Source organism: Ranitomeya imitator, chromosome 10, assembly GCF_032444005.1.
Source record: "Ranitomeya imitator isolate aRanImi1 chromosome 10, aRanImi1.pri, whole genome shotgun sequence".
In the NCBI taxonomy this organism is placed as follows: domain Eukaryota; kingdom Metazoa; phylum Chordata; class Amphibia; order Anura; family Dendrobatidae; genus Ranitomeya; species Ranitomeya imitator.
In genome coordinates, this window is record NC_091291.1 from 108,392,542 (window position 1) to 108,411,020 (window position 18,479).

The 18,479-nt window shown below is 46.3% G+C and overlaps 2 protein-coding genes across 6 annotated transcripts in view; one reads left to right on the top strand and one right to left on the bottom strand.

The window, feature by feature from the left end:
* Positions 1 to 3,437: 3,437 nt before the first annotated feature.
* On the bottom strand, positions 3,438 to 7,701 carry LOC138651833 (prothymosin alpha-like). Of its 4 annotated transcripts, none has more exons than XM_069742362.1 (5): positions 7,488 to 7,701; positions 5,355 to 5,435; positions 4,748 to 4,811; positions 4,552 to 4,652; positions 3,438 to 4,257 (listed from the first exon to the last, which is right to left on the bottom strand). In XM_069742362.1, exons 1-5 carry the CDS (start codon positions 7,545 to 7,547, stop codon positions 4,189 to 4,191), a joined length of 375 nt encoding a protein of 124 aa, XP_069598463.1. In that variant the 5' UTR covers positions 7,548 to 7,701; the 3' UTR covers positions 3,438 to 4,188. The 4 variants fall into 4 exon arrangements, with proteins under 4 accessions (XP_069598463.1, XP_069598462.1, XP_069598465.1 ...); XM_069742361.1 differs by having other exon boundaries at positions 4,552 to 4,655; XM_069742364.1 differs by having other exon boundaries at positions 3,989 to 4,254; positions 7,488 to 7,682.
* Positions 7,702 to 8,297: 596 nt separating this feature from the next.
* The window catches only part of LOC138651819 (putative oxidoreductase YteT), a 242,781-nt gene continuing 232,599 nt past the window's right edge, over positions 8,298 to 18,479 (top strand). The window contains exon 1 of one of the 2 annotated variants that reach the window (XM_069742341.1): positions 8,298 to 8,365. The gene's annotated coding sequence lies outside the window, so the exon portion shown is untranslated. The remainder of the gene's footprint in view (positions 8,366 to 18,479) is intronic. The other variant, XM_069742340.1, reaches the window with a different exon arrangement.

Consider the following 18,479-nt stretch of genomic DNA (forward strand, 5'->3'; position numbering starts at 1 on the left):
GTATATTGCCATCACGTAGTATATTGCCCAGCCACGTAGTATATTGCACAGCGACGTAGTATACAGCAGACACATAGTATATTGCCCAGCCACTTAGTATATTGCCCAGCGACGTAGCATATTACCCAGCCACGTAGTATATTGCCCACCAGCGACGTAGTATACAGCAGACACGTAGTATATTGCCCAGTCACGTAGTATATTGCACAGCGACGTAGTATATTGCCCAGTCACGTAGTATATTGCCCACCAGCAACGTAGTATACAGCACAGAGCCACGTAGTGTATTGCCCAGTCACGTAGTATATTGCCCAGCGACGTAGTATACAGCACAGAGCCACGTAGTATATTGCCCAGTCACGTAGTTTATAGCACAGCCCACGCAGTATATAACAGTGGCAACGTAATATATAGCACAGCCCATGGAGTATATCACACAGCCCACATAGTATATAACACTGCCTATGTAGTATACAGCACAGAGCCACGCGGTATCTAACACAGCCCACGTAGTATACAGCAGTGTGGGCACCATATCCGTTAAAAAAATAATTAAAATAAAAAATAGGTTTATACTCACCCCCTGGGATCCAGCGGAGGTCCGGCGATAGGCGCGTGGCTGCCGCGATCTTCCGTTCCCAGGATGCATTGCAAAATTACCCAGATGACTTAGCGGTCTCGCGAGACCGCTAAGTCATCTGGGTAATTTCGCAATGCATCGCTGGGAAAGGAAGATGGCGGCAGGCGCGAGCGGATCAGCAGACAACGGAGGGTGAGTATAGCAGGTTTTTTTTATTATTTTTACCATTACATTTTTTTGCTATTGATGCCGCGTACGCAGCATCAATAGTAAAAGGTTGGGGACACACAGGGTTAATAGCAGCGGTAACAGAGTGCGGTACCCGCGGCATAACGTGGTCCATTACCGCCGGCATTAACCCTGTGTGAGCTGTGACTGGAGGGGAGTATGCGGGCGCCGGCCACTGACTGCGGGTAGTAAGGAGCGGCCATTTTCTTCCGGACTGTGCCCGTCGCTGATTGGTCATGGCTGTTTTGCCGCGACCAATCAGCGACTTGGATTTCCAGGACAGACAGAGGCCGCGACCAATGAATATCCGTGACAGACAGAAAGACAGACAGACGGAAGTGACCCTTAGACAATTATATAGTAGATAGGGGAATATGCCATTAATACCGAAGATAGAAATACTTTCACACAGGCCATGACAGGGAAGACCTGGGTGGTAGAGCCAGGACGTGTAGTCCTCCCACCACCAGCCAAGGCATCTTCCCGCATATCGGCTCAGTGTATACAGGGCTAGGGCTTATATACAGCACAGCTGATGAAAACATACTAACATACAGTGTTAGATCGTAGAGGCTCTAGCACAACAAAGTAATAAGGATACAAGGGCACTACATGGCCTATTAAAAGGGTAGGAATTTTTTTCATTTGACAGGAAACCTATTGAGGTAATCCATGTGTAACACAGCAATATTAATCGGCATTCATAATATGAAGATCTTCCATCAGCACTGTTAGTCATGCCTTGAATGACGTCCCACTTAGCACATTCACATGTCCAGTAGTTTCAATCAAGAAGCAGGGACTGTGATTACTGCAGTGACCACACTTTACAAAGCCACACAGGTTCCCGGTAAAGGCTGGATTTGACCAGGGGGCTGGCTTAGCGACTGAAATGAGCCAGTATACCAGCCCTTCACAAATAAGCCTATGCCTCAAAACTACTGGAACGCACATCTGTCCTCCCACCTCTCTTCCTGCTCCCTCTTTACAATCTGGCTTCTGGCTGCATCACTCCACTGAAACTGCCCTATCTAAGGTCACCAATGACCTATTAACCAACAAAGCCAAGCGACACTACTCCGTCCTCCTCCTGGACCTCTCCTCTGCCTTACACAGTGGACCATTCCCAATTACTACAGACCCTCTCATCTCTCGGCATCACATACTTGGCCCTATCCTGGATCTCATCATACCTAACAGAGCGGACATTCAGTGTCTCCCACTCACACACCACATCCTCACCTCGCCTCCTATCTGTCGGAGTCCCACAAGGTTCAGTCCTAGGGCCCCTGCTCTTCTCCATTTACACCTTCGTCCTGGGACAGCTCATAGAATCTCACGGTTTTCGGTATCATCTCTATGCGGATGACACACAGATCTACATCTCTGGACCAGATATCACCAACCTACTAACCAGAATCCCACAATGTCGGTCCGATATTTCATCCTTCTTCTCCACTAGATTTCTAAAATTTAATATGGACAAAAAAGAATTCATTGTCTTTCCCCCATCTCACGCGACCCCAACGAACCTATCCATTACAGTAAATGGCTGCCCACTCTCCCCAGTCCCACAAGCTCGCTGCCTCGGGGATACTGATCTCTCCTTCACATCACATATCCAAGCCCTTTCCACCTTCAACTCAAAAATATTTCCCGGATCTGTACATTCCTCAACCAAGAATCTGCAAAAACCCTAGTCCATGCCCTCATTTCCCACCTCGACTACTGTAACCTCCTGCTCTGTGGCCTCCCCTCAAACACTCTCGCACCCCTCCAATCTATTCTAAACTCTGCTGCCCGACTAATCCACCTGTCCCCCCGCTATTCCCCGGCCTCTCCCCTCTGTCAATCCCTGCACTGGCTCCCCATTACCCAAAGACTCCAGTTAACCCTAACCATGACATACAAAGCCATCCACAACCTATCTCCTCCATACATCTGTGACCTCGTCTCCCGGTACTTACCTACACGCAACCTCCGATCCTCACAAGTTCTCCTTCTCTATTCCCCTCTTCCCACAATCGCATTTCTCCCGTGCATCCCCCATACTCGAACTCTCTACCACAAGATAACAGACTCGCCTACCATAGAAACCTTCAAAAAGAACCTGAAGACCCACCTCTTCCGACAAGCCTACAACCTGCAGTAACCACCGATCGACCAGCTCTATCCTCACCCATCCCTTGTAGATTGTGAGCCTTCGCGGGCAGGGTCCTCACTCCTCCTGTACCAGTTGTGACTTGTATTGTTCAAGATTATTGTACTTGTTTTTATTATGTATACCCCTCCTCACATGTAAAGCACCATGGAATAAATGGCACTATAATAATAAATAATAAGCACTGGACACGTGCCCCAAGCGGAGCTGCAGTGGGACACACGCCGTCCAGCTGACAGTACTAACTACTGCAGCCCACCAGAGACAGCGGTGGTGATGTGCTTTAGTCACGTGATTTATCCAGTGAGCAGCAAGGAGAGTATGTTTTTGTTTTTACATTTTCAGACCACCATGGGCCTATTTGTAAAGATAAAAGTGGGGCAAAAATAAGATTAAATAAATGTCCAGCAATGTCATAAGAATCCTGACCATGTGATGTCGTGTATAATAAAAAAGCAAAGTCAGAGGTTTTATTTTTTATAAAAGAAAGATTTATTTATAGTACTTAACCTGAATATACAAAGTAGTGGTCAAGCATGAACTAATGAGGTATACAGTTTTATAACCTAGTCATAAATGGTATGAAAGACTACAGCCTGTCCCTCAAAAATCTCTGCCGTACATACTTTGATAGCACATTAGGATACAGAAAAAAAAATTTACATATTGAACCTTGCCATTTTTTCCCAAACTTTTGCTTGCACAACTATATACGGAACAGCAACAAATCAAGTCCAAAGATCTATACAGAATGCCCCAGGGTTTCCCTTTCCGGCTATATAAGACCCATATCTTTGGCCTTCATTGCATATGAACCTTCTATGCTAACACCATTATATTACAGGAAGGCAGCTTCACTCAAGAATACACATGGCCGTACTAGTATGAAAGACATGTGCTTCAAAGATGTACAGACAAAGCAAAGCTTATACCACCACTTAAAAAACAAAAAGATATTTTTTTATTTTCTTTTTTTTTTATTGTAGCAGTCAACCAGTACAAACAAGCACCAATAAATAAACATTTTACAAAAGAAAAAAAAAACCTTTGCTATCTTGGCTTTGTGATGTTACAGGTTTCTAGTGCATGTGGGTTTTACAGTATATAAAAAAGTCGTTCTGTAAAATGTACAGATATAAAGCACATTCTCTACTGTTTAAATTCAACCATGTCACTTAAGCTATAAAATGTCTTGAGAAGGAGGAGGCGGACGAGGGGATTAGGCAGACTCTTTCACTTCTTTGGAATCACCGTTTTCTGTCTTCTGTTTTTTAGTTTCAGCTTCCTTCTGAAAAAAAGCAAAGAAACACAATTAATGACAAGGCGCTGGCTGTGCTGAGCAGCACACGTAGCACCCACAATGAAGCCTTCAGAACTGTGATGTACAGGATAATGCTTGTCATAACCGTCAGGAAGGAATGATTCAGGTGTCCACATATCACGGCTCGAGTGTGGACCCAGAGTCTCTCGACTTGACCTCAACAGCGACATATATGCACACACTTATGTCAAGTTTGGGCCAGAAGAACCACAATTCGAGGTCCAGATTCGTCCTAAGTGATGCACATGACACGATTCTCACCTCATCCTCTGCCGGGCGTTTTACCGGATGACCATCTGCCTCAGTTTCTTCTCCTTCCCCTTCCTCCTCATCTTCATCTCCTTCTCCCTCACCTTCACCCTCTGCTGGGAAGAAAATCAAAATGATAAGAACATGACACTTATGACTGTAAATATTTTCCAGTATTAATATAAAAGGTATAGCTGAAACCAATTACCTTCATCGTCTTCCTCTTCGGGATCCTCTGCGTTTTCTTCGCTGTGATCTGCACCGTTCTCTTCCTGCAGTAAATGCATTCAAGGTTAGACAACCATAAGGTTTAGTCACTTACGTATGAAAATGCTCATTTTTTTTTTTTTTTTTTTACAATTAGCTACCTTCTTTTCTTACTAGTGTTAGGTTTACATTGTGTACTCGGCGGATACAAAGTATGTACTGTTTTTGATCTGTAAGTTATAAGATCAATAGCCTGTTTTTTGGACTGTTGCAGAATTCAGATGACACAAAATGCTATCAATCTTTGTAAATATAGACACGTACTAAAGTAAAACTGTTCCCATATGAACTTGTGGGAGTATGATGTGAATGTTAAAAAAAAAAAAAAAAAAAAAAACACCATTTATATGTATTGGCAAAGGTTGCTCTTAAAAATCACATTAACATAAATACAGGTAACACACATGTATACTTATTATGCTCCACATCACGTACTGCAATTGGTACGTGCATGCCTTGTTCCGGACTACAAATCCCAGGATGCCCTTCCATTTTTCCAACCCTATCAGATCTGTGCTTTCACACAACCATACAGGGATTACACTTACAGTCCCATTGGCCGGGGCATCTTTGCTGCCATTTTCTGCCTTTTCTGGTTCCTCTACAACTTCTTTCTTCTCCTTCAGATCCTGAAGAACGATAATATATACGATCAGAAAAAAAAAAAACACAGAAAAAAAATAAAAAAAAAATAAAAAAAACCAGAATAAAAACCAGAAAAAAATAAACACAAAAATATTAAAAAATAAAACAGAAAAAAAACACAAAAATATTAAAAAAAATAAAAAAACCAGAAAAAAATAAAAAAACTGAAAAAATAAAAATCATAAAAATAATAGGAAAAAATAAAATAGAAAAAATATGTAAAACAGAAACAAAAATATCAATAAAATACAGAAAAAATAAAAATACATTAAAAACAATTATTTCTAATCCTTATGACCATCATTCTACCCAGCATGAAGCATTACACGTGACCGAATCAATATATATATAAAGGTCGTGTACAGGGGCATGTGTCATCCAACCTGCACCAAGTCTCCTGCAGAGATTGGTGACATCCTTCACCATTGCTGCAGCTTGCTACCTGATTCCCTCACTGACATCTGTAGCAATTTCTGCACCAGGATGGAGACAATAATCGGAATCGATCCCCGCAGGGAGGAGGCGGGGCGTAGAACGCGTGCACAGAAAAAAAACATCTGCTCAAGGCGCGTCCCCGACGCGGGCATCAGCAGCGGGAAACAAAGACTGAGCCGCGCAGGCGCAGAAGCGAGTAAAGAGCGCGCCCGGTCCCGCCCATAACTCCGCCCCCCGTGGCTGCTGCTGCTGCTGCTCTCCCGCATTTTCCAGCGGCTCCTCCGCGCGCCTCCTTCCCGCCGATTTCTCCCCTCCCTCCTCTCCAGTCGCCTCCATTCGTTTGAACTCGACGTCTCCCTCACACGGAGGAAAAAATAAATAAAAGAGTGAAGAGGAGGCTGGATCGGGGCCAGCGCAGGTGGCAGCAGGGCTCCTTCCGAGGGGAGACATAACACACCGGTCATAAAAACAGCGGAGACGTGTAACGCATAGGCAGGACGCGATATACAGACAGCTGTGTCGCGACACCAAAACATAAGGGAAGATATGGTGAGACAGGTGAGGTGGGGAAAGCGCGGGAGCCAAAGACAGGTGAGGGGAGAAGGCGGAAAATACAAGAAATGAGGGAAATCTGAGGTAAAAAATACGGAAAACTGAGGTAAAAAATACGGAAAACTGAGGTAAAAATGAAGGAACTCTGAGGTAAAAAATACCGAAAAATGTGAGGTAAAAATACGGAAAAATCTGAGGTAAAAATACGGAAAACAGAGATAAAAATGAAGGAACTCTGAGGTAAAAAGGGAAAACAGGTAAAAATACAGGAATTCTGAGGTAAAAATAGTCAAATCTGTGGTAAAAATCCCAGGTCGTGGAAAACTGAGGTAAAAATACGGGGAAATTATAATAAATCTGAGGTAAAAAAAACAAAAAACAAACTTGAGGTAAAAAAAAAATGAAGGAACTCGGAGGTGACCCCCTTAATTATCACGACTGTATCGATAGATCAACATTGTACCAGAAAAACTGAAAACTACAGATAAAGTCCAATGCCAGAAATCCGCGGTAACATCGCGCTGCCGGAACGGTCGCCCGACCGATATCGCACGGTTTTGACACAAGTTGCGGATAATAAAGAAGAAAAAGTCAATAAATGGGTAAAACGTGAAGTAAATAATGTGTGTGTGGGGGGGGAGTCGTCACCTCACGACATCCTGCGCGACATCGTAGCGACATCTCCGCGGCGGAGCCGGATAGTTGTCGCCAGTGAGGAGCGGAATCTCCGGGGGCCGTGAAGGACGCGCCGAGGAGCCGCCGCCGCCAGGTGACAGCTCATCATTTCCCGGGAGAATAAAAGCCGATAGAATAAAGCGAGGAAGGGTCCGGTCATCAATATCCAATCGGGATCGGGACCCCCCCTCCCCCATCACAACACCCCCCCCCCCCCCTCGATGTCGCGATAAAAGTTGGCAGGGTAAACACACACACAGCCGTGATTGTGTCGCGTCAGTCACGGAACCGCGTGTGGAGAACGGGCAACAAAGAAAAGCCGCCAGGAACAATGGAAGACACGATGTGTCAGGAGGAGGCGATCACTACCGTACCTTGGTAACTGGCACCTCGGTGGTGGCGGCGGTGGTGGTATCGACATCGGTATCGGCCATGTTCTTGGAAGTTCGGTGAGCGAATTAAATAATAATAAAAAAATAATAATAAAAATAGAAGGGGAAGGACGACTTAACCGGAGACGGGAGAAGAGGAGGGAGAAGAGATGATGGAAGACACCAGTGACCGAGGCGCTGTGGAGACAGGAATGAAACAATTGTACCACAAAGCGAGAATTAAATACGAACTAGCGCGGGGCGGAGTTATGGAGATTCGCGGCTCACTGATTGGTCGGCAGCTCGTTTCTGATTCGCCCTTCCAGCTGTCTATCATAGCTGTCATCCCGCCCCGTCAAAAATTGCCAAGCTCTTCGCTTTGTGATTGGTTTAAAACCGAGAAATACGTCCCGCCCATTATGCAAATGTGCCCGTGTAGCTGCTCGGATGCTCTGCGGCGGCTATTGGCTCCCGGAGCGCAGGCTTGCTGAGTGGCGCAGCGCGCAGCCCCCTCCTTTGTTGCACGGCTGATGTTACTGGCTGGTACCGCGCTCCGTGCTGCGCTCCTGCGCCGGCCGCTATAGTAGGAGGGGAGCAGAGGAGTGCGGCTGGGGGAGGGGAGGGACTGGACGAGCTCATGGGGTTGGTTTTTTTTCGTTTCTGGGGAAAACTTGAGTTTAAAGTTAATATTTCCGGTTGTGGAAAAAGGTTGTGGAAAAAACAAGCTTGTTGGGATGGTCCTTATTAGAAGCTGTTGGCGGGATCCTGCTACTGCGCATTTCCCCTATACATACGGAAATGATGCGGATTATGTGCAGGTGAAATCCGCGGCGGATTATGATCCCGGACATGATGGAAGAGCGCAGCAGCAGAAGCACCAGGTGGTTACTTGGGATGTTTCAGTGAACGGTGGGGGATTAGCCCCTCACCACCCCTGCACAGCACCGGTAGGCAGGTAGAGGTCCACTGCCGAAACGCATAGTGGTTTAATAAGGGTATGAGTCCACGTTCAGGATTTGGTCAGGATTTTATGCAGGTAAAATCCTGACCAAATCTGCACCTGAGGTCACTGGCAGGTCACCTGCGCTGTCCTTTCGTTGTTTCTGCAATGTAAGGACATGCTGCGTTCTTAAAAGACGCTCCACATGTCCGTTTCCGCGGGTCCGCCGCATGCGTCTTTTAATGCATAGTGGAGACGGGATTTCATGAAATCCCCTCCACTATGCTGTAACATCTGGACGCTGCGTGTTTGACCCTGCGGCTCTACGCAGCGTCAAACACGCAGCGTTTCCTGAACGTGGAAACACTCCCTAAAAGGTTTCTTTACCACCAATCTATTGCAGTGTGCTCTATAGCCACAGCGCTTCTTAAATTGGCCACATACATATTTTTTCCAAAATGCGGACCAGATAGACATTTTTACCACAGGTTTTGCCAGTAGCGTAACTTGAAACTCATGGGCCCCGATGCGAAAGCTCCAACGGGGCCCCCAAATATTTTACATCTTTAATAGCTGTAGTCTTTTTCTATAGGCCAAATGGACTTTAGGGCCCCCTAGGCTCCAGGGCCCGGGTGCGATAGTAACCCCTGCACCTGTTGTAGTTACACCCCTTGGTTTTGCTCTTTCCAGTGTAAGGCCTTGTGCACACGGTCAGTATTTGGTCAGTATTTTATATCTCAGTATTTATAAGCCAAAACCAGGAGTGGAACAATCAGAGGAAGAGTATAATAGAAACACGTCACCACTTCTGTATTACCCACTCGCTTTTCGCTTCCAAAAACTGAGGTCAAATACTGACCGTGTGAATGTGGCCTTCAGGGTCAAGGGGACTCGAAATGTCCTGTCGGAATAGAGAATGTTGGTCTTACGTGCGGACCTCCGCTACATTCACAGTCTACGGATCTGCTGAAAATAACCGAATCCCAGAAAGGGTTATTGTCACCTGTAGAAGTTACCTCCTAGCCAAAGGATAAGCGACAACTTGATCGATGGGTGGGGGTTCCAACTTGTGGGACACCCACCGATCTCAAGAACGAGGCTCTGAAACGAACCATCCGAACAGAGTATGGTGGTCGCATCTCCGCGCCATTCATTTTCTATGGAACTGCTTTAAATAATTGAATCACGGCAGTCCCAGAAAGGGTTATTGTCACCTATAGAAGTTAGCCATAGGGTAAGCGACAACTTGATTGGTAGGGGGGAGGTCTGACTTCTGGGACCCCCACCGATCTTGAGAACTGGTCTCTGAAATTAACCATCTGAATAGATAGAGTGTGCTCATACATGGGCACCTCCACTCCATTCACTATGGGACTGTCCTAGTTAACCGAGTTGTAGCAGTCCCAGAAAGGGTTATTGTCAGTGGTAAAAGTTATCTATTAGGCTGCCGTCACACTAGCAGTATTTGGTCAGTATTTTACATCAGTATCTGTAAGCCTAAACCAGGAGTGGAACAATTAGAGGAAAAGTATAATAGAAACATATGCACCACTTCTGCATTTATCACCCACTCCTGGTTTTGGCTTACAAATACTGATGTAGAATACTGACCAAATACTGCAGTGCGTCGGGCCGACGTACCGACGCATCCTGTGTCAACGCAGCACAACGGGGGCAGCGGATGCATTATTACAACGCATCCTCTGGCCCATTGTGAGTTGCGGGGAGGAGGGGGCGGAGTTCCGGCCATGCATGCGCGGTCGGAAATGGCAGACACAACGCACCAAAAAACGTTATAAGCAACGTTTTTTGGTGCCAATGGTCCGCCACAACACGACGCAACCGTGTGGCAATGCGTTGCTAATACAAGCCTATGGAGAAAAAACGCATCCTGCAAACAACTTTGCAGGATGCGTTTTTTTCTGCAAAACGATGCATTGCGACGTGCGTCGTACGACGCTAGTGTGAAAGTAGCCTAAGCCACAAGATAGGTGACAACTTGATCGGTGGGTGGTTTGACTTCCGGGACCCCCACCGATCTTAAGAAAAGGGCTCTGAATTGCTCTGTCCAAATAGATCTGTGGTCGGGCATGCTAACCAACTTTTAATTCATTCTCTATGGCATTTTCATGAGATAATCAAGTCACAGCAGTCCCAGAAAGGGTTATTTTCATTTGTAGAAGTTATCTCCTAGCCATAGGATCAGTAACAACCTGGGTGCGGAGGACCGACTTCTGAGACCCCCACCGATCTTGAGAGCGGGGCTCTGAAACGTCCCTAAGGGCAGTCTCACACGTCCAGATAATTCCGGTACCGGAAAAAATCGGTACCAGAATTATCCGTGTCCGTGTGCCCCTACGTTTCTGTGGCACATCAGTGTGGCACACGTGCGGCACACGTGTGCCGACCGTGTGCCCACTGGGTACCACACGCACCGTGCCGGGTACCACACGTACCAGCATCTGGTGCTGAAGCCCCATATCTTCCCTGCAGCAGCGTTTGCTGTAGAGAAGATATGAATAATTGTGTTTAAAATAAAGATCTATGTGCCCAGCGCCCTCCCACCCCCTGTGCGCCCCCCCGCTGTTCTGAAAATACTCACCTGGCTCGCTCCCTCGCCGTCGCTGCTTCCTGTTCTGGCCGCATCTTCTCCTGTATGCGGTCACGTGGGGCCGCTCATTTACAGTAATGAATATGCGGCTCCACCCCTATGGGAGGTGGAGCCGCATATTCATGACTGTAATCGGCGGCACCACGTGACCGCTGATACAGTAGAAGATGCGGCCAGAACAGGAAGCAGCGTCAGCGAGGGAGCCAGGTGAGTATTTTCAGAACAGCGGGGGGGCGCACAGGGGGTGGGAGGGCGCTGGGCACATAGATCTTTATTTTAAACACAATTATTCATATCTTCTCTACAGCAAACGCTGCTGCAGGGAAGATATGAATCGCAGCTTCAGCACCAGTGGGGGGACAGCGCTTAATGTAGCGCTGTCTCCTGCACTGTACACGGACAACGTCCGTGTGCGGTACGTGTTTTACACGGACCCATTGACTTTAATGGGTCCGTGTAATGCGTGCGCTCCCACGAACACTGACATGTCTCCGTGTTTGGCACACGGAGACACGGTCCGCAAAAAATCAATGACATCTGAACAGATGCATTGATTTTAATGCGTCTACGTGTGTCAGTGTCTCCGGTACGTGAGGAAACTGTCACCTCACGTACCGGAGACACTGACGTGTGAAACCGGCCTTGTAAATAGAGCGTGGTCGTACATGCGCACAATGACTCTTTTCACTCTCTATGGGATTGCTGGAAATAACCAGCACTGCAGTCCCAGAAAAGAGTTATATTCATCTGATGAACGTATCTCCTAGCCATAGGATAGGTGACAACTTGATCGTTAGGTGGTCTGACTTCTGGGAACCCAACTGATCTCGAGAACGAGCTTTGACTTCTTCCATCTCAATAGAGCAGAGGTCGGACATGCTCATCATCACTCCATTCAGTCATTATGAGACTGCCAACTATAGCCAAGAACCATCATTGACTTTTTTTTTTCTAGCAGTCCCATAGAGACTGAATGGAGCCATGGTGAGCATGTCTGACTACCCCTCCACTCAGACTGGAGACATTTCAGGGCTTAAGGTACCTTCACACTGAGCGACTTAACAATGATAACGATAGCGATCCGTGACGTTACATCGTCCTGGATAGCGATATCGTTGTGTTTGACACGCAGCATCGATCTGGATCCTGCTGTGACATTGTTGGTCGGAGCTAGAAGTCCGGAACTTTATTTCGTCGCTGGATCTCCCGCAGACATCGCTGAATCGGCATGTGTGACGCCGATTCAGCGATGTCTTCACTGGTAACCAGGGTAAACATCGGGTTACTAAGCGCAGGGCCGCGCTTAGTAACCCGATGTTTACCCTGATTACCATTGTAAATGTAAAAAAAAAAAAAACACACACTACATACTTACATTCCGGTGTCTGTCCCCTCGCCGTCAGATTCCCGACTGTGAGCGCCGGCCGGCCGTAAAGCAGAGCACACCGGTGACGTCACCGCTCTGCTTTACGGCCGGCCGGCGCTGAGACAGTGCAGGGAAGCTGACGCCGGGGGACAGACACCGGAATGTAAGTATGTAGTGTTTGTTTTTTTTTACATTTACAATGGTAACCAGGGTAAACATCGGGTTACTAAGCGCGGCCCTGCGTTTAGTAACTCGATGTTTACCCTGGTTACCAGGGGACTTCGGCATCGTTGGTCGCTGGAGAGCTGTCTGTGTGACAGCTCTCCAGCGACGAAACAGCGACGCTGCAGCGATCGGCATCGTTGTCTATATCGCTGCAGCGTCGCTAAATGTGACGGTACCTTTAGTTCTCAGGATCGGTGGAAGATCCGCAAGTAAGACCCCCACTGATCAGCTTGTTATCACCTATCCCAGAGAGAAGTGAAAACTTCTAACCATGGGAATAAACTTTTAAGGGGAATCTGTCACTATGAAAATGCAGTCCAATCTGCAGGTTACCTGTAAGGCCACGTTCACACATTCAGTATTTGGTTAATATTTTACCTCCATATTTATAAGCCAAAACCAGGAGTGGAACAATCAGAGGAAAAGTATAAAGAAACACGTCACCACTTCTGTATTTATCACCCACTCGTGGTTTTGGCTTATAAATACTGATGTCAAATACTGACCAAATACTGAGCGTGTGAACGTGGCCTTACAGAGCAGGGGAAGCTGAGAAGATCGTATAATTTGGTGGTAAAAGTTTCAGTATAAACTATGTTTTTATCATTTAACCCTCTGCTCTTTCTGGGATTTTGGGTCCAGTGGGCGGTCCTATCGTGACTGACAGCTTCCGTTGTAGAAGTGTGCATACAGAGATCCTGTAGCTGTCAGTCACGGATAGGACCGCCCATTGGACCCAAAATCCCAGAAAGAGCAGAGGATTAAATGATGAAAACAATCCGATCTGCTCCTCTCCCCCTGCTCTATAACATGGTGCCTGCAGACTGAACGGCATTCTCATGAATTCTGCAAATCATAAGCAAAATCCGTCTGTCCCATATTTAGATTTTGCCGTAGATTCTCCTGTCCCGTGTGGACGCACACTCACGGGGGCCGATTCATTAAGGTATGTATTAAGGCGTTTATGCCAGAATTATGACGTAAAATATCTTACGTCTGCAACACACACACCCTCCCTCCCCGGAGTGCCTTTATATACAAATTTTGCAACATTTTAGTGGAACTTTTGTAAAAAAAAAACAACAAAATGTCGTTTTCATTCTGTGCAAAATTCACAAACCGTGTGTCATTTTGAAGAAATTGGCACAAAAAATATCATCAAATACCAGAAGAAGAAAAAGAGAAATGACAAAAAAACGATGACGGGTCATTTGTGTTTGTCCATACTGGAGTGAGAAAATATGCCCCCAGGGGAGCTCCTGCAAGAAGCAAAATCAAAATTTGCAGCATTGTTCTTATCTCATCCGCATGGCCAGTACCGTCATATCCTGCGGGGTTTTTGTGCATATATCGTCATAGAAAGTCCACGTTATTTCCATCTCATGTGGACGTATCTGTAAGTTTTAGGTAATGGATGTTCCTTGGGAAAAAAGAATATGGATTCTAAAACCGGGATTTTTGGTGACTTTATTTCATTCCTGAACATACTGGAATTTGAGGAACCAAGGGTCGTAGTCTCAGCACGTAGGAGCTGTCAACCCAGCTTTCCCAAAGTTCTGATCGGTAGGAGTGCAGGAAGTATCATGCCACATCTAAAACATTAGCTATTGAGATATATGGAAAAACTGGGTGTAAGCGTGAATGGAAGCCGTGCCTGCAGGTATAATGGTTTCAACTGACAGATGTCAGCGGTTGGAAATTTTCCAAAGAATGGTTGACAAAAATGGTTGAAATGATCCATGTCGGATGACTTTTATGTTATAGGTATGGTCAAAACTAATTGTATCGGGTTCATTGTGTGTGAGCTGCTCTGATTCTTCTGGGAAATGCTATGTAGAAGTTCTGGCAGTGATAATATTCACTGTGTTCTCGTGATCGGACCTGTTCATAAATATTCAAATCTGGGTTCCTGGTTTATCCCTACGTGACCTCCTCCTTCATAGGCTCAGTAACACGTCGTAGAAAGAATCGCAAGTTCTTCCAGCTCAGTCGATTTTTCTGCAATAAAGGAAAAACTGCTCCATGAGGCAAAACTCGTTGGCCCCGATTAGAGATGAGCGGATCCAACGAGATTCGAATTCACCAAATCGTGCAGATTTTATCAAGAAAGTCGATTTGCAGCAAATGTATCCTTTGTGATTTTTACGACCCTTATTATCCTCCTCTGGGGTCTGGAGAGCCCCATGGGCGTAATGAACGTCAGATGGCAAAAAAATAAACGTCAGATGGTAAAAAAAAAACACTAATATTTCTGTTTCCTAAACAGCCCTCAAAGCCTTTTATTACCGCCAAGCACTGAAGCTTTGGGCATCTTCTCAATAGGCCGGAACTTCCGGCCATAAGTAGGCCCTTGCACAGGGACGTTACGGGCCTAGTAGCGGCCAGAAGTCCCTACGTAGATCCTACGTCGTCGGTGCGACCTGGGCTGAGACGCCCTGACCTAGTCGCAAGCAGGCCGTCCCGGACCTAGAGCGTAATTCAACTCGTCAGCGCCGAGGACCACACGGAAGAACGAGCAATGGAGGTGACTGGTGAGGTGTTATCCTTTTTTGTTTGCTTAATAATCATTTGTCGACCTTCTATGGTTGACAAAAATGGTGGCGAGCTGGCTGCCATTTAGCTAAAATCACACAAAGCAAATTACAAAAAAAAATCTTCATTCTAGACAATGCTTTCCTTTTTTTCCATCCAGGGTTTTTTTTTTTGCACCACATTCTTCAAAATGGTCAACCCGGGTCATACATTTCTTGCAAAATGAAAAATGTTCTGTACTTTTTTTATTTTAACGATTTTTTTTCAACTCTTTAGTGCAAAAACGGCGCCAAATTGGATGGCGTGTATAAAATGACTCCAGAGAGGGACACATTTTGCAACTATCAAAAAAGTCTCAAGCGATGTACCAGGTGAAAACATCTGGAAGAACCCCAAACTCTGCCCAGAGTGGTGAGCTGATAAAAAAAAAACATGATCATATATAAAATAGATTAAAAAAAATAGGTGCAAATGAAAAGATGAATACGATGAAAGGAAAAAAAGGGGGAAGAGCACTAAAAACAAGCAGGTGCAAATGCTATAATAAGTTGGTCTCGTTTCTTTGTTTGCTTCAGGTGATAGAATGTTTCAGTAGATCTAATGTTTCTGGTGGGCAGGCCTGTGGTCTTCATCACTCCGACCCAGAATCTGATAAATACTATACTCTCCCCGGCCTAATAAAAGAATACAAACCTTCCATTGACTTCTATGGAGCGTGGCTGTTGTGTCACAAGTTCTACACTGCACAGAATTTGTCGTCAGCTGGAAGTTTGGAAACAGTTGGAGCGCCCCCAGACGCAGGGCCGCGGGTTACTCGGTACCGGTCCTCTGCTGGCTCAGTTCTGGGGATGTCACGGTGGCTGGACCCGGTCCGTGACCCTGCTAAGGGGCGTCCAATAAAAGGTGATGCGAGTCTGTCAAGGTTTTGTGACGCCACCTGTGGTATTCGGTCAGGGCGACCGACGCTGCTTGGGGTCCACTTAGGTGATGTGATGGCAGCTGGATGGTATACCTTCCCACAGGTGAAGTATGTCCCCAGGGCTTCCCAGTAAGGTGGATGGTGATGGTGTGAGGTGCAGACAATAACGAGGACACAAGGTTGCAGTCTCTTTACCTCTTTACTGAAGACTTCAGGATCCTCAATCCAGAGCACGGTTAACAGGGCTGTCTGAGACCGGCCAGTCCAAAGGCACATCCAGAGTTCCCTTTGCAGGTGGAAATGGTTGCCTACCAATAGCGCCTGTGTGTTGTAGTGCTACCCTACTGAGCATTCGGAATAGTCCTCACAACTTCTATTCTCGTTCTTTCTAATTCGTTCCAGATCTTTCTAGTTCTCCGTCCCCCAGGTATGTTATGGCTAGGACACACCAGTTTGACGGGTAGGCTCGGAGCTCTTCCGGGACCCTAGAGATGCCCCTCTCCAGGCGTTGCCCCCTATGTCTGCGTAGGTGATGTAAGGTAGACAGCCAACCTATAATTAACTGTCCTGCGGAGTTTGAAGTAAGGCATAGAGTCAGTTACTTCCTTGGTGTTCCGGCCACCGGCTACGCGCCTCAGTAGGATGTTGCCTTTCTCGGGGCACGACTGGCTCTCCTTTGTGCTTGATCTCGTTTCTCACTGTTCCACAATATCCTTCGCTTCGTGTCTCTCTCTTAGGATACCGCCGCAAGGTAGTGCAGGTGCGGTTCCGTAACGTTCTGTTCGCTAGGCACCTGCCAGGTTCCCACGCCTGACAGGGACCCCCCTGTGTCTTCTCCCTGCAACACCCCCTGCCACGGGATGTTGCCTGAATCCAACCCAGTCAGCTTCTTACTAACTTCCTATCCAGCCCCTAGTTTTACCAGTGTGAGGAGTGGCCCAATAAATAAAGCCTTTTTCTCCCCCTAGTGGCCGGAGTGTGAAGTGTAATGTGTTCTGGTGATACCTGGTCAGATGAACTCCTTAGTGCCATCAGACGTACCATCACTCCCCTTAGTGGCAGAGCGACGTTACTGCAACGACCAGATCTCTGGGGCGCTGCACATTTATTTTACAGGACTGATCGAGCGATTCCATTCTTGTCTATGAGAAATAATGGCATATAGCAGCTGCATTTCAGTGTGCAACAGAGGTTGTCATCCAATCAAAGGACGGATTTATTACAGGAACTTTTCAGATGCCGATACCTGAACGTTTACCTAGCAGTTATCTCTACAAAGGCTGCTATAAATGCACGTTCTGAAATTGGCGAAGTATATTTAGAAAAAGAGGGGGAATAAGATACTAAACCTCTGGGACCGCTTCTCTCCCTGGGAACACAGGGTTTGCATGCCCAATCTTCGTTTCCTCTGACAGCAGTTTGCCCCATACACGATGCAGATCTCCTGCAGGACACTGATACTCTTATGCAGATTACCTGCGGATTTCCTTCGTTTTTTGTGCGGATTCCACCTGTGGTTTTACACCTACGGATTCCTATTATGGAACAGGTGTAATCTGCACAAAGAATTGACATGCTGCGGAAAATACAACGCTGCGTTTCCACGCGTTTTTGTTCCGCAGCATGTGCACTGCGGATTTTGTTTTCCATAGGTTTACATGGTACTGTACAACGCATGGAAAACAGCTGCAGATCCGCAGCAAAATCCGCAACGTGTGCACATAGCCTAAAGCTTCCCATACTTAAAGGATAACTGATCATGGTGTTTATTCATTTGTAACTTGTTCCAGTTCTCCTTCCTAATTTGAGATTACTCCCTCGTCTATAAGTAAAACACTGATAGTATCGGGGTTGTCTACGCTCTGCGTGTTGTGTCAGCCACATAATTATATTTGTTGCATTTTGTAATATGTTTTTAGTTGCAGTGATCCCTCCTGATACCAGTCGGTGGATGTGGAGGCAGGAGGTGTTTTCCACAGGGATCCTGTCCCAGATTATAGAGGCTCAGGAAGCTCCCAGGTGCGCACACAATCTACATTGTCTTATTTTAGATTCTTGCTTTACAGATAATTTAATTTAATATTTAAAAAAAAACTCTTAAATCCATATACGAGTTGAGATACAGGCACAGAGGTCAGTAGACACAAATCTTCACTTTGCCCTGTCCACACCTTACCTGTGCTTGTACTCGAGGGAAAAAGGTCATGTGGAAGCACGGACGCTTTTCTATTGAACTCTGGCAGTCTTGAATCGTTGACCTGACCCCTCTTCTTCCAATAGGCGAGGGGCCCAGATAATGCCATAAGTGCTTAAAGGGAACCTGTCAGAGGATTTCTGCCCAACCCACCGACAGCACGAATCTGACGTTGGCTGCAATATTACAACCAAAATTATTTCTCCAT